Genomic DNA, 15403 nt, shown 5'->3' on the forward strand with positions numbered 1-15403 from the left:
TTAATAAAGCCAGGGTTATTTCAGAGAAGCAGTAAGAAGACCTTCCCAAACCCTGGGGTAATGGAATAATCTCCTTTCTTGTATTTATTTTATATGCTACAGTTCAGATAAAGACTGAGGAGTATTCACTGATTTTTCAACTATGCACCAAGATACCTGGGGCAGTTTTTCATACAACAAAAGTATCCAAGATTAAAAGCACCAGCATGGAGACTTGTATTTAAGGACTAAACAAAATCATATTTATATTCTGTGCCCCTAAATACTTTCTCCCCCCTAGGTGGATCAGTTTTCCACTGCACTAATGACACTTTGTGCACCAAACAGTAAAATGCTCTTGCTAAGTAATCACTAGTATACGCACTTGTTATACATAATACTTAATTTGCCTGTATATGCTATATATTGCACACTGTAATGCTGCCCTCTGTGGAATTACCTTTTATAGAGTTTTTCCTTTGCTGGTTATACTCAATGCAGCATGGTACTACTAGAACTGTATTGTTTTTCCTCTTCCTCTCAGCCGCAACAAGTGAAATGGCAAGAAATAAAATACTAGTGCAAAATGCTTTATCACTCCAATTGTAAATACACACTCAATCTTTGCAGGGCCACCTACAGACAAGCAGTAAAAGAAAGCTGCACAGCCCTCCTGGTTACCCTGGATCATATGATTCAACTGGTACAGACTGTAGACAGTTGCTGACTCAAGAGAGAGAGGAGGAGGAAGAAAAGTCCCCTACTTGTTCTCCAGGTAAATATACCTCAATTTGTTCAAGAACCTCATGCAATTTGCACAACCTCCTCCTTGGCATTTTATATGCAAACAACTACTTTGATTTTAGACCAAGTTTTTTCCCATTCAACTTCACAGAAGCATAATGAATTAATTTGTTACTCTTCCTTCACTAATTTATATATAAACAGAAAGATTTTATGACACTTGCACAGGCATTGTGTTGTATTCCAGGATTCTTCCAGAACACCCAGAAATTCCCCTGCAATTGCTTCTCTTGGTTTTACACACAAACAGATATATCATTCTGTTCTTAATGGAGGTGGCTAACTTGCAGGTCTTCAGCTTTGTACAGCTCCAACACACTCCCTGCCCCACTGCACAGTGTGACCAGCAGCTTCACTGACACTGAGTTTGCAAAGTTTTCTAAATCCTTGTATATGGAAAGAAGTAAACTGAGTTTACCTGAGCGCTGGGTGACAACTTATCCAATCCCACCAAGCTGGAACTGCTGTTCCCCTTAGCTCTTTTGAGAAAACTTGTGTATTTTGAGCGCATCAGCTATACAGCCACTTGTATATGCACTTTGTAGAGTCAGGAGGCTCGGCCAACCTTGGCCTTATCTCCAGCAATCTGGTAACACTGAACAATTCTAGATGATTTCTCTCATCACTCTTGGATAGCTTTTTTTGTTCTTTCTACAAGCAAGCTGCACTACTCTCTGCACTCTTCTCTACAGCCCAAATTCCTATTCCAGAACACTGTATCTAACATTACTAGGAAAAATTGCTCAAATAGCACAGCTTCAATACTGCACAATCATCTCCAGTAGTACAGCTTTAAAAAACCCTTTTATTCCCCTGAGGCATAAGTTGAATTTGCTGTCAAATTATCCAGTATAGCTTTCTTAATTCCCAGAAGTGACTGCAACTGACAGCAAAAGCATTTTTATGCTCTCAAATCACTTCATGTGTTCTCTCCATGTAGTTTTCACAGTCATAATGAAAAGGATAGCCATATCTCCTGTATTAAATTGCCTCAGTTCCATCAACAAGTACTTGAAAGCAAAGGCTTTAACTAACTCATCCTTTATATAGAACCTGAGATAATTTAATTATTAATATTTCCCAGTTTAATTTATATTTTAAAAAAACACCCCAAATCATTTGCAGTACACTATTCTTCATGTTTACCGGGACCAAAGCTTTAACACATCAATCAGCTTTTCCCTCTCATTTATCAGCAATCACAGGTGCCACCTTACAGACCTAGAGAAGCTGAGCTCGAGTCTGAGCACACAGGTTAGCAGCTACCAGCGGGTACAGAGAATCAATACAACTTTCCTGAGGTACTGGGCAGGGGGGTGGGAGGTGGGTGAGCTGTCCAGTAAATTTTCAATTCTAAAATTCTTAACATTTTAAAATGTATCTCCATTCATCTAAAAAACAGGTACCACAGACACTTGTCTATTACAAACCAATTTTCTGCCTCTCAAAGTACCTGCACATGAGTCTGGCTGGCACTTCATTTGTTCGTGCCTTAATTCTCACAGGCATCTCCTGCCACAACCTATCAAGTACTCTTTACTACCTAATTGCACTATTCATAATACTGATGAGCTAAAATGTATGTGATCACTGTGACCTGTAACAAAAGCAAAAATTCTATAGTATAGGTAAGTATGCACAACTCATTTAAAATGTAATTAATATTCTAAGACAAAACCCAGGAAATTAAACATCCTCAAAAATGGCAGAAGAAGCATTAATAGTAAAAAATATTGTTATTATGAACATTTAAAAGCTACTTAAGTGAAACAACAGGTGCAACATACTTTCTTTTTAAAAAAAACAGATCTGAATAATTCAGAGGCTGCTGAATCATTAATTGCTTTTCTGCAATGTTTTAGGGGCAGGAACTTAAGTTAATTGTTATAAAAACAGTGCCATCAACATTTCCAACATGATGCTCTCCAAGAAACATACAACACCGTTACTGAATAAATAACCTAACAGTGCACAGTGCTCACAAATATTTACTTTGCAAAAGAATCAAAGGTTGCTTACGTATGCATATAAGAATTACAAAGATGGTAATAAATTCATTGTTACTTTTCAGACTAATGACATTCAACAACCATAACATTTGAAAAAAATTAGAGAAAAAAACCACACTTTTCATTTTATTTTTGTGTTTCATAATATTGGGGTCAGCTAATTCTTTTGCTTTCCTTAAACTTGATGGCTTTGGGGTTTGGGTTTTTTTCCCCTGTTTGATTCCACTCTTAGCATAGCAACAGGATAAGTTTTTAAAAACATGAAAGAATGATTTTTAAAATGCACCATACTGACAGCAAAACCTAGATCCATGGGTATTTCACAAACTATATTATAGTTATTTTAAAGTAGATACATTTCAAAATTTGCAGTGCTGCTTAGAACAGACCAATGTTTTGTTTAAAGCCCACAGAAACCATAAGAATGTCAGGTAAGAGTATTTATGCCCACAAAGTCAACAACACCCTTAAATTTATCCAAGCAACTCTGAAAATATCAGCTTGTTTTTCATTTAAATCCACCACAACACTAAGTTTGATGACATTAAATGCGTGCTCTGTAGCATTTTAAAAATTACCTTTTTTATTATTAGCAAATTTTATGATAAACAAATTCTTAATTATAATTGGGCTGCAAATTTATATGAACCATTTTGAATTCAGCGTGTCAACTTCTGTATAAGAAGCCCGACCAAACAGATAAAGGGAAGAATAAAACTAATACTTTCAACACAGATCCTGCCCCTGAAAAAGCAGTTTACAAAAGGTTCTGTGTAAATAATTGAAAAGGCAACCAAAGTCAGTGAAGCATTACTCACTGAAGATGACGCACGTCAACATGCTGCTTTCAGTTTGTGTGTCGCACAGTGAGCTAAAGTTAATGTGTGCAGTATGTGAAAAAGATACTTTGGCATTTGGCACATTTTATATCAACCCCCTATTTTGAAAATTACATTGGATAGGAAAAATGTAAGGCAATACCAGCTTAACAAGAGTTTTGCACTTACCAGAATTATGGCAGTAGTCCATATACTGTGGAATTTGGATTGTAAAGGCTACCAAATCTGGAGCTAAGAGAGATTCTGGCTTTCTACTCTCATTGAGCCATTTACTGCTGTGTAAGTCTCTGGTGTCAGAAGGGCCTTGAATTAAAGGAATCAGCTTCTCTTTTCCACCATCACCTAAAATAAAGATTAGACTCCTTACAGCTTTTACTGTAACAAGATAAATTTTCAACACATAAACATTCACTAGTCCAAAGAGAACAGCTATTAACATTGTAAGTACAGAATTAAAAGAGGAAATAGAAAGAGCAATCTCATATAAGCTATTAAACAACTTCCTTAATGTTATCTTGTAAATGTCTTTATATCCAGGAGGATTTCAAATAAAGTAATCCATTCTCTTCAAAAATAGTAATTTCCATCCCAACTTCATAAAATAATATCTTTTAAAATCACAGTGAACTCAATTTAGATTTAAATACACTACATTTTTAATGTTCTTGACATTAGCTGCCTTTACATATGAAGAGATCACAGACATTGATTGAAAAAGTTCCTGCATGCTCTTCAAGAAAAATTCTATTAAAGAAATTTAAAAACTATTTATCACAGAGCCCTCAAAAAACTTCACAAGCAAAATACATACTTGCAGCATTAATGGAAAACGAGATATTAAACAATAAACAGAATGCATCAAAATTATGCTACAAATTAAACAAAATGCAAACATTCTGTGTAATATGAATATGCAGAGTTATTCCAGTTTCTTCAGTGCTTTTAGATTACTGTTTGGCTCAGCAGAAAAAAGAACATCATCTTTACTTTTTATTCAGTGTAAAAATTGACTATACTGAGGCCAGACTGGATCATCCTGGCACACTTAACAATAATAATAAAAACCCCCAAAACAGAATACAAAAAACCCTCTCTGATTCATAGGAACAATGAGTAAATTCTTGTTTCAGTAACTCTCCTTGTAAAAAGCAAGGCCAATTCTCCTATACAGGCAATAAAGTTTTACATGGTCCAGCTGCACATACCTGGGGCTTTGGCACAAATTTTTATTGATCCCATGGTCCCAGAGGCACATTTGACCAATGATGTGCCGCAGTACTTCAATTCAACATTCTGGATTGAGCCCTCAAGAGTTGGCAGGGGATTCTTAGATTTCACACCTAATAAAAGAAAACTGCAAATGTACTAGCCTGTTGAATTTAAATATTTTTATATTCCTTCACCAAGGCATTTAAACTTAATTATACTTTAATTATCTACCTTAGATGTTCTTATAGCATTTTTTTTGTGATTCACAGTTTTTAAATGGAAGTGAGAGAATGCTGTATATGGGCATTTTAATACAAACAGTTATGCATAAAATATATATAGATGCTGTGAGGAAAACACACAAGACCACTTAGAAATTGGAATAATAGATATGTATATATACACACACATACACCTTTGTTTTCACTTTGTAAGTGCCACCTCAACTATTCTCTCATGTTTTTATTATGTACCTTTCATTCCAGGATCTTAAAATGACGAAGTGTTTTCAAGCTTACATTTAGACAACAACATTTTACTCAGTAGCAATGTAAAGCATTAAATCCCTGCAGCTGAACAGCACAGAAGGCCAACAGCACACTTGCCATTTTTCAACGGAAACTGAAGTTCAAACCTTGCCTTAGGTCACAAGTGGAAATAAGTTTTGGTGGTCTTTCCTCAGCCCCATTTGTGCACACCAGAAAACTACTGCACCGGTTGCAAGAAATCGGTGCTATTGGCAGTCACTTCTGAAGAGTTGCCTAGAACTGCGGTGGCAGCAGCAGGGGATCTTACAACTCAGGACTGAGATATGTTGGCAGGGCTTGAGGGCAGCCCTCAAAACAGCCCCAGAGCATGGGGGGAGGAAGCCAGCCCTCCTATTCTGTACAGCGCTGCCTATCAGAAAAAAAATACATAAATTTACTTGCAAATTAGAAAGAAGTATTTTCAACACCTGTAAGAACTATGAAAGGAAAAACTAACAGAAGTTACCATTTTTTACGTTTTTTTTCCCCCTCATGCAAAAGTGACTTGGACTTTGTCAGTTAAAATTGGCGAGCAGCTTGTTAATTATGCAAACATTAGTATAATTATGGAACCATTTCCTCGCATATGTAACATTGAATTTGTTCCAAAATCCATAATTATGCAAGGAAAGTATTATGCAATATCAGGTAAAAATTAAAGAGCATTTTGATATGTATTTCAAGATAGTTACACACATCAAAGAAACTTAATATATTCTCTATAGAATGAGCTCATTAGTTTTTTGCACAATCTCTCAAAGACTTAACCCAAAGAACAACCTTTAATATATATTAACTAGTAAGCAAAAATTCCTAAAAAATTATAGGAAACAGAAGATTTAGAATTAAACCTGGTAATTATGCTTAGTTCACTGTGCCTATTCCAGTTCCTGAACATTGAAGTGCATTTGGTAGTGCATATAAAACCATTTGATAAGCAGACTTCTTGACATATATTTAAGTTTTGTTCTGGTAAGACATTAAAATAATTTTTGAATAAAAAGTAGTTTCCAAGGTAGGAATAAAGCAGCATACGAAGGGATGCATGGCATCTAGTAAACCAGACTGGCATGAGAAAGTAAGGTTTTACATTCTATGCATACTTTCTTACAAAATTTAACCTGTCTTCTGTGTTCGAGGTACGCCCAGCCGCTTCCTAATGTGCGATTCAGGAACACTTTAGGCTCAAAGAATGTGTACTGAAACGCATTTGTGTGCCTGTCACCACAGCATCCCATCAGTTCTCAGTCTGAAAGATCACCTACCAGTTTTAGTCTGGTGAATACACCCTCATTCCCAGCCTTGCCTGGGGTAAGCCTCTTTTAAAGCTGAAAATCCCCTTTGATCTGAGGTGTGGTATCAGCCACAACACATGAATTTGTCAAAAGCGGATAGGGTATCTGTAGCCATTTCCTAGTCTTAGCTCTACCTCCACATACTTCCTATAAACTTGTGCAAACAGAAGCCATTGCGGGGGTGGGGGCGGAGAAAAGAAAAGAAGTATGTTTTTTCCCTGCTGCCCATTCCAAAACAAAGATTGTAAAATACTATTAGTAGCAGCCAAGATTACAGTCAAAGCAAAACAAACTTGAATTCATAATTTGACACCCTTCTTTCAAGTCTTCTCAAAACTGGTAGCTTCTTGCTATTTCCATCTTTCAGCAACTCTTTCATGCCTCAAAATACAAGGTGTGATGTCCGATACATTTCTTGCACTTCACTATGGAAGATTAAGTACTTTTAAAACTAAATATTTTCCATCATGGAGTCTGCTTTTAGATGCATTACCCTGGACAACCTCTTTGCATTAAGGCTAAAACTTTCCATGTTAGTTACATGTGTAACTTGAATTTTATTTTAGTATCATATTTGAGAACAAGGAACCAAGTTTCATGTGATTGCACTCCCTAGTTGTTTCTGTTCACTCCTATTGCCTCACCAAATAACTTCTGGTCATGCTGAGTTTCAGCAAGATATGGCAGTATTATCAAAAACATTTATTTCCTACAATCTTCATGAAAATGTGGGTATATTTGTCCTATTACCTGACCAGTCTGCACATGCATGACAGTCAGCAATGCAGAGCTCAAACTAGCCAGCGCACTGTTTTTCACCCAGCCAGCAGTTAGGGATCACGATGGGAAGCCAAGAAAGCTGAATGGCTTGGCCTTGAAGAAGACCAACAGCAGTAATAGGCTACTTATTTCTGGAACACCTGTTAGAGGGATAGGATGAACACTTTCTCATTTGTTTTCAACTATTTGAAAAGAAAACAGAAAAGTATTAGGAAAACATGGCACAACCACGCCCCTCCTTTTCTACATTACTTTGACATCAAATGGCAACATCATCCTTCTCTCAGTTTTAACACCTGATAACCACAGCACACCACAGTAATCAAGGAGAAGTTGCAAGAAAAATTAATTCTGCTCAGGTTTCACAGCTCTGGACTGAGGGATACTCAGAAAGCCCATTTATTAAATATTAAAGTCCTATATAGAGCTTACAATAAGGAACTAAGGATGTCTAACTAGACTCCACCATGAAGACAAAAATCACCCGGAACCTAAGGTGATTCCCCTTGCCCAGTTACAAGTCTCTTTTTCAAAGCCTAGAAAGTTTAGAGAATTTGGGTGAACATTTATAATGAATAGGTTTGATATAGGGAAACAGAACCTTTTCTTCAGTCTCTGAAAATTTTTGAAAATGATGAACCATCCCTCAAACTTGTCAAACTGGCAAGCTACTCTATAGAGAAGAAAGAAGCTTTGTTTTCTATGCTTCTGACTATCTGCAGTTTCCATCCCTATAACTTTAGTTCTTCCCAAATATTCTCCCTTATTATGTCTTTCATCATGATAATATAATTATAAAAGCAAAGTCTCAACAGTTGTACACATAGCTAAAATACTCCTTAAATACCTATTTCAGCAAACAAATATTTACGCGAGCAAAGAACCGGGCTCCCTTCCTTCCCCCTCAATGTTTATAGACTTTTTAGAAGTAGTGTCTTCTCAAGGGATTGATTGAGCAGGAGGATGTTAAAACTCCTAGATAAGAAATGCTCCATGCCTTCAAATACTAACTGAAATTCAGTATGAAGACAAGCACTCCACAAGATTTTAATTAAGACACTGAGCACAAACTCAAAGAGGAACCAAGGAAACCAAATCTATCATTGCCAACAGCAACATTATCCAAATTCAACATCCCGCAAATGAAGCATGAGAAAGGCTTATTTCCAAGGTGCAAGACAACAAAGTAGAATTTGTGCTGTACTCACTTTTCTGGAAACACAGTCAAAAGCAGCACTGTGATTTACTTGACTTTGTTGCTCAGTGTAGTCAAAACTGGAGAACAGAGCAACCACGTTTGCGTACACCTCACATTTTCTTTAGTTAATTTATTATTTTCATCAGACTTTATGGAGATAGAGACATACATATACCTGTCTCCGCCAAATATAACCTACAGCTGCTTCCAGAAAAAAAAGACAATTTTCTAGTTGTGTGATTTTTGTACTGGAAACAACTTGCCCATTGTAGAACTACTAGCAGTAAAAATCAAGTGCTTCCTTCCCAACATGTAACCGTGTTTATACTTGGTGATCAAACATAATCTGGTTTAGCTGAATCAGACACTACCACACACTTCTTTCCATACTGCAGAACCCAAAAACAGGCAGAAAGGTTTTCTAACTTCAAATCTGCTACACCTTGACAATTTACACTTTGTGCATGCTAACTCACTTTAATTTTAACTCCGAGCCTAATGAGTCATTCTTTTCTAGATACAGGCACAGAAGTACCACACCATCGAGGAAGGTTCTCCCGCACTTTAAAGAAGGCATTTACATCCTCTCCACAACTTTTCTGGTCATAGTTTTGGTCCTCTACATGTACATAACCCAACTACGCAGCTTGCCCCAAGTCCCTGCATTCAGTGACATTCTATGCACAAGCAGGAGGAAATCAAATGCCTAAAGGCAGGTCACAATTGTGTCTTTATAGATTGGCCCAGGATTTCTGCTAGCAAGCCTATTAATGCTGAGCAATCATTTAATTTAAGACCTGTTAAAAAAAAAAAAAGTTACCTAATTAGTGATTTTACCAATGGCCTATACATCTTTTACCAATCCGTTTGTAATAAGGTGAATTTGCAATGATTAATGGAAAACCAAGATTCAAAATCTAAACTGTCAATAGAGAAGACAGGAAACCAGCAAAAGAGGTATGTTACTGATTCTGAGGACAAAAGTCAGGGCTGCGTGCCGCCAAATCCCTGAAATACAATAAATAATTCTTTAGAAAGATCATAAAAAAGAAAACTGCAAAATACGAAATAGGAAATGAGTAAGGCATGACTAAAACTTCTAGAAGCAGCTCCACATGAATTCTCCCCATATTTAGCTTATGGCCTCAGAAGGAAAAATTTCAATATTTAAAGCATTAAGTACCAATAAACTACGGTTTGGCAACATGATACAGTAAAAGACTGTCACATACATGTCAAAATGATTTCAAACTCAGTAAAAATCCATGAACAAAAGCAAGGAGCTATTAACCAAACAAAATAACGTTTAGGCCTAGGTCTTACTGGAATCAAGAAAAAAATGTCCAATTATTTTCACAGAAACATATATTTAAGTTTTACATACTAACAGAGAAAAGCTAGTAAACAAATTAAAGTGTAAGAGAAACCTCATTTCTTTCATGAGAGATACTTGTGTTCAGTCCCTGCTAAGGCAGTGCCCTCAGTGAGAACTTCTGAAAGTCTGTCCTGAACTTGGTTAGAGAGATGGCACTTCTGAGGAACTGAAGCTAAAACCAAACTTAATTCCTTCCTCCTTGCAGTACAAACATAATAGAAGCCACAAAGACCAGCTCTAGCTGGCATCAGTCCTACTTCTCACGTTCAAAGCATTGAGGGAGCATGAGCTTTCATGTTCTTTGTTGCAGTAAAACAGCACCAGCACAGAAACTTCAACATCTCTTGCGATCACTGTGATTCCTCACACACAATCCTGAAGTAAAAACACTGGGGTTTTGCATTTGGGGTTTTTTTTCCTCCTTTTTTTTTTATATTGTTTTTTAAATTGGAAAAACAGAGAAAAAAGATAGATTTTCTAAAATGTAGAAGCCAGGTTATAAGTACTTTCTCAGTTTTTTCTGCAGCAAAATTAAATCTTTGCAATTAAGTTCCCCGAACATCTTTACTGTGTTCACAATTCCACATTTTTAATCTCCCACCATAGCCTGGAGACCACATTTTGCAGCCCTAACATAGACACTCAAAGGCTACTATTTTCTTTCGTCTTCAAAACAGTAATTCAGGCAGCTTATTTTAAGTAGCTGTCAAGGGACAGGTCTATTTTTTTTTTCCTAACTTAACTTTATTTAGCATTACTATTGCTATTCTGATTAACGTTATTATTTATTTTTTTGTAACTGCGTCAATCAGTTTTCAGTCTACATACCACTATTCTAAGAAATTACTGTTTCATCCCAAACCACTTCCAAGACTTAAGCAGGGATAACAACAGGATTACGGTAGACTTCTCTTGCCTCTAATGTATGGTGAGCTGGGCAGATTTTCCACTGTCTTGAGCTTCTTCTGCCACAATTCCATACCTTAAAGAAACTTGTCCTAAAAAAATAGCTCTACTTTCATTTTCTCTTCAACCACAGTACTCAAAGGAAAAGTAAGCACATGGAAGGGTGAAAGGATTTACTGACAGACAGAAATACACTCTAAAGGAAGTCAAGCTGCTTTCTTCTTGGGCAACAATGATGAAATATTTACCAATCTAAGTATCTACCATTCTCTTCATCAGAACATAAGCTGCAAAAACCACATGTGTGCACACACATAACAAAAAAACCCAAACAAAACAAAACAAAACAAAAAATCAATCTCCTCACATACTTTCAGTATTTTCACAGACAGATTTCGGGGCCAAGCATACAGCCAGTGATACGCTGGTCTTCACTGTGGAGATCAATATTAAAATCTCTGTAACTAACCACTTTAATCCTTAACTGCCTGCAGACTAATGAAGACTACTCCATTTCCTAAACAGTGAAACAGACGTAGGACCGTCATTTAGTAGTGGAGATTTACATATTGCAAAAAATTTCCCAGGTTGCTAAAGAACAACAGTATTTCACCTACAGGGAGCATCACTTAAATCTGGCAAATCCCTGTTGCTACATTCCTGTTTTGAGACTCCACACAACTGCCTTCCTACAGGTCCCCATCTGCCTTCAATCCACAAACTTCTTGATTTTTCTAAAATCCTGCTTCCAATGGAGAGTTAAATAAGAAACCTGGGATTCAAAGACTGAAAACCAATACTGAAGAAGTCACAGAACATTTGGAATAATATGTTTAAGGCATCCTAGCTCAGAAGTACCTTTGAATAACTCTTTGCTGATAATCTGTTTTAAGTGGTTATCCAGTCAGGTAAAATAACGCTTTAATGTTGAATGCTCATAGAAGAACTAAACAGCTACCACTGAAAAAAACCTTCCGAAAATACAAAAAAGCTGGGTAATGTTTTAGAACTCCCTTTACCCACAGCACCAAGGCCAACCAGCAAATATTCATGGACTTACTACCACAACCTATAAAAATGACAAAGACTATCCTGAAACATTCTCAGTGTAGGGTACAGAAACACCATCCATCCATAGTCCGACTGCTGCTCCTTTTGATCTAAACAGCGAACATTTAGAGAAGAAATACCGCCTTCCATATTTAAACATATACAGTATTGCAAATAGCTCTAAAACCTTGCTGTGGTAAGTGTCATTTTGGGCAACTTACTAACCTTATTATCGCCAACATCCAGGCTATTTAGGCATCACCAATTGTAAGCATATCTCATTGTAGCTATTATGTTAGATTTGGCAATGTGACACTGGTCAGGACATAGGATTAAAGTAACTTTAGTGGCACTGTTCCTGCTGTTGGAAACAGGCATGCAAAAAGAAGAAAAGGATTGATGTTCCTTTCTGCACAATTCAACTGCTGCATTTCAGATACCACTGTATCATTTGAGACAAATGGTAAAAGCCCAAGTTAATGCATTAAAATAACTTGTCTTCCAAGAAAATGCAGAAAAACCATCGGAATCTGAATTTCTAACTCTCAAAAAGCATATCCTATCTACCCTCATATTGATACACCGGCAGTAAACAAATGCTAAAAATGACATAGATGCAAACAATTCCAGGATACAGACAAATAAGAACTTGAGAAACTTTCACCATAAACTATTTGAAGCAAGATCCTGAAAAAGACAAACACAGATGGACAGAGGAAACAGCTTAGAGTTTCCACCCCTAGTAACACAACCTTTGGTTGAAGCACACACTCTCAATTGGTTGCTTCCATCTTAGTCGTGTAAGCCTTTTATCCCCTTCAAATACAGCAGTTTTGCTGTAACTGAGAATAAGTTCAATAGCTCATGCAAAATGTCAACACAAAGTATATTAAAACACTTTTTCTCATTAATATATGCTAATGTATTTAGTGGTAGACTTGGCAGTGCTAGGTTAACAGTTGGACTCGATGATCTTAAAGGTCTTTTCCAACCTAAATGATTCTGTGATTCTATGAATATGATCATATAAAACCTTACCTGCATTTTATATCCCGAGTTTCTATGAACTCCAGTTCAAGTTCAATCCACTACCAGTTTAAATGCTTTATCTTCAAATATGGTAAGCATAAGTTGCAATACATCTTAGGCTCTGGAATAAAGCCTGAATTTTACAACTCTTCTTTCAGTATAAAGGCACGTAGCAACTAGAGAAAAGGGGCACGTGCAGCTTTCTAGGACAGCAAAATGTAGATGAAAGAACACAGTCTTAGAGGAACTAGAGCTCATCTCGGATCTTATCACTTTGTTTCAACTCTGGAGCTCATTTTTCTAAGACAGATCTATTTAAATAAGCTATTTGGCAACTATGAAACTAACAAAGCCTCATTTCCTATGAGTTTGTATTCCTTTGCCCTTAAAAGGCCTCATTCACCAGAGCAAATGCAAACCTTAAAGTGCTATGTAACATAGCTACTATGCAAGAGACAAGAAATGCCAAATCTCATGGTTGTGAGCTTCCCTCATGACACCTGGTCACCTGCTTGCTGTCAAACTGAGTACCTAATGGCTGAAATCTCACACAAGCTTAATTTGAAATAATTGCACAAAGGACAGAACAGTTAGACCAGTAAAAATGTCAACAAATTGAGGATTCTAGAGGATGGACACAGTAATTCTTAAAGAAGTAAAGAAACCACAAAGTTTCATAAAAATTCAAAAGAAGGGCAGATGTGTTCAGTTATAGTATTGTAGAAAAATAGTAAGAACTAATATCTAAGGTGTAATCATTAACAGTTTGATTTCCCGAGTTGCTAGGAACGGTGGGGGAAGCAAAAGAGAACATCAACACCTTTCAGTTGGGAGGTGAAGAAATCCAGCAGTTGCATGGTTAAAAGATGGACCACAGAGGTTACTGCTGGGGACACTGGCTGTAAAGCAGTAGGAAATGGCAGGAAGACAGTAATCCAGACAGGGTGGGTAAGAAAAACATGATAGAGATTACATAGAAAAAGATTAAAATACAGTATATCAGTATTATCTTGGACAGTCTCCCCATGATTTTCCTTCTCAAGTAGTATATGCTGCTTTAAAGAACAGCAAGATCTGAGGCTACCCACAGAATCACAGAATGGTCAGGGTTGGAAGGGACCTCTGGAGATCATCTAGTCCAACCCCCCTGCCAGAGCAGGGTCACCTACAACAGGCTGCACAGGACAGTGTACAGGCGGGTTTTGAATGTCTCCCTTCACATGTAGTTTTCCATGCACATAAATGATGAGATTTCAAGTTCTTTAAAGATGAGTTTTGTTTCTAACTGGAGTATCATTCTTAAACAATCACTGTTTTCTATAACGCACTGTATTTCTTTATGACATCACTGTGCTCCTCCCAGCAATTTAAATACACATTGTTTAGGATATAAACTTAAAAACACAATGCTCTGTTTATGTATAAATGTTTTATAAATGTTTATATTTTCTTTTAAATACTCTATGCAACTACCGAGGACTTAAAGAGAAACAGTACATTTAGTGTCTGGAATGGCAGTTTCTTACACCAGGAGAATATTAACCTTTAATCCTTGAAATCATTAAAGAAATGTTTGTAGAAATATTTTTAACCTCTTTATCTGGTCAAAGTACTGGAAGTTAAGTCGTGTCTGTACAAACCAATCATTTCACCAGCAGTTTTATATTTCTTTAAAGCCTCATATAAAAAGCACCTGCTTAAAGTGAGTAATGGAGTTTTATATTCATTGCACTTAGGAACAGCGTATGTAACCTATTCCGTTTTCCTCCCTTGTGGAATATATTTCAGCTTATATTGCACAGCACATTACCGATGTGTATAAAGACTCTCTGATCAGCAATTTGGACTGCAGACAGCAACCTGCATGAGTACACTTTTTCCCCCTCCTTAAATACAGTATCCACTTGATTCACCAACACAAATTAAAACCATCCTTTAAAGAGGATGATCTCACCTTCGCAGTGAAATACATGAAGCCCATACATGGTAACACCATAACAATGTCACGCTACAATCTACAGCATATACCCTGCACAACCAACAAGCAATACACATGCTGTCAGCATTAAAAAAAAAAAATAAAAAAAAAAATAGGCTAATATATAAACTTCTTCGGCCAAAGAACAGAAAATCTCCACTAGCGTGATTGATTTCTGAGAGGTTAAAAATCTTACTGTCTATTAAGGTACAAACAAGAAGAAAATCCAAATGCAAGGAAAGTCCTGTAACATAGCACATATTAAGGATGCAATTTAATCTTGGAATTAGCATTTTGTCCAAAAAAAAGCACGAAAAATGGTACTTTCATACCATAGCTTATTAAAGCACATGCTTGTGACATGCTTATATAAAGAAGAGAAATTTAAGGCATTCTTCAACTCAAACTTAGCACAAGGTTTCCCT

General features: G+C 36.6%; 1 protein-coding gene across 1 annotated transcript in view; it reads right to left on the reverse strand.

The window, feature by feature from the left end:
* VPS13B (vacuolar protein sorting 13 homolog B (yeast)) overlaps positions 1–15403 on the reverse strand; it is a 502169-nt gene that overhangs the window by 339052 nt on the left and 147714 nt on the right. The window contains 2 exon segments of the mRNA XM_009891830.1: positions 3800–3973; positions 4837–4971. Coding sequence (XP_009890132.1) covers positions 3800–3973; positions 4837–4971 — 309 coding nt within the window.

Source organism: Charadrius vociferus, unplaced genomic scaffold, assembly GCF_000708025.1.
Source record: "Charadrius vociferus isolate BGI_N301 unplaced genomic scaffold, ASM70802v2 scaffold15, whole genome shotgun sequence".
Lineage (NCBI taxonomy): Eukaryota > Metazoa > Chordata > Aves > Charadriiformes > Charadriidae > Charadrius > Charadrius vociferus.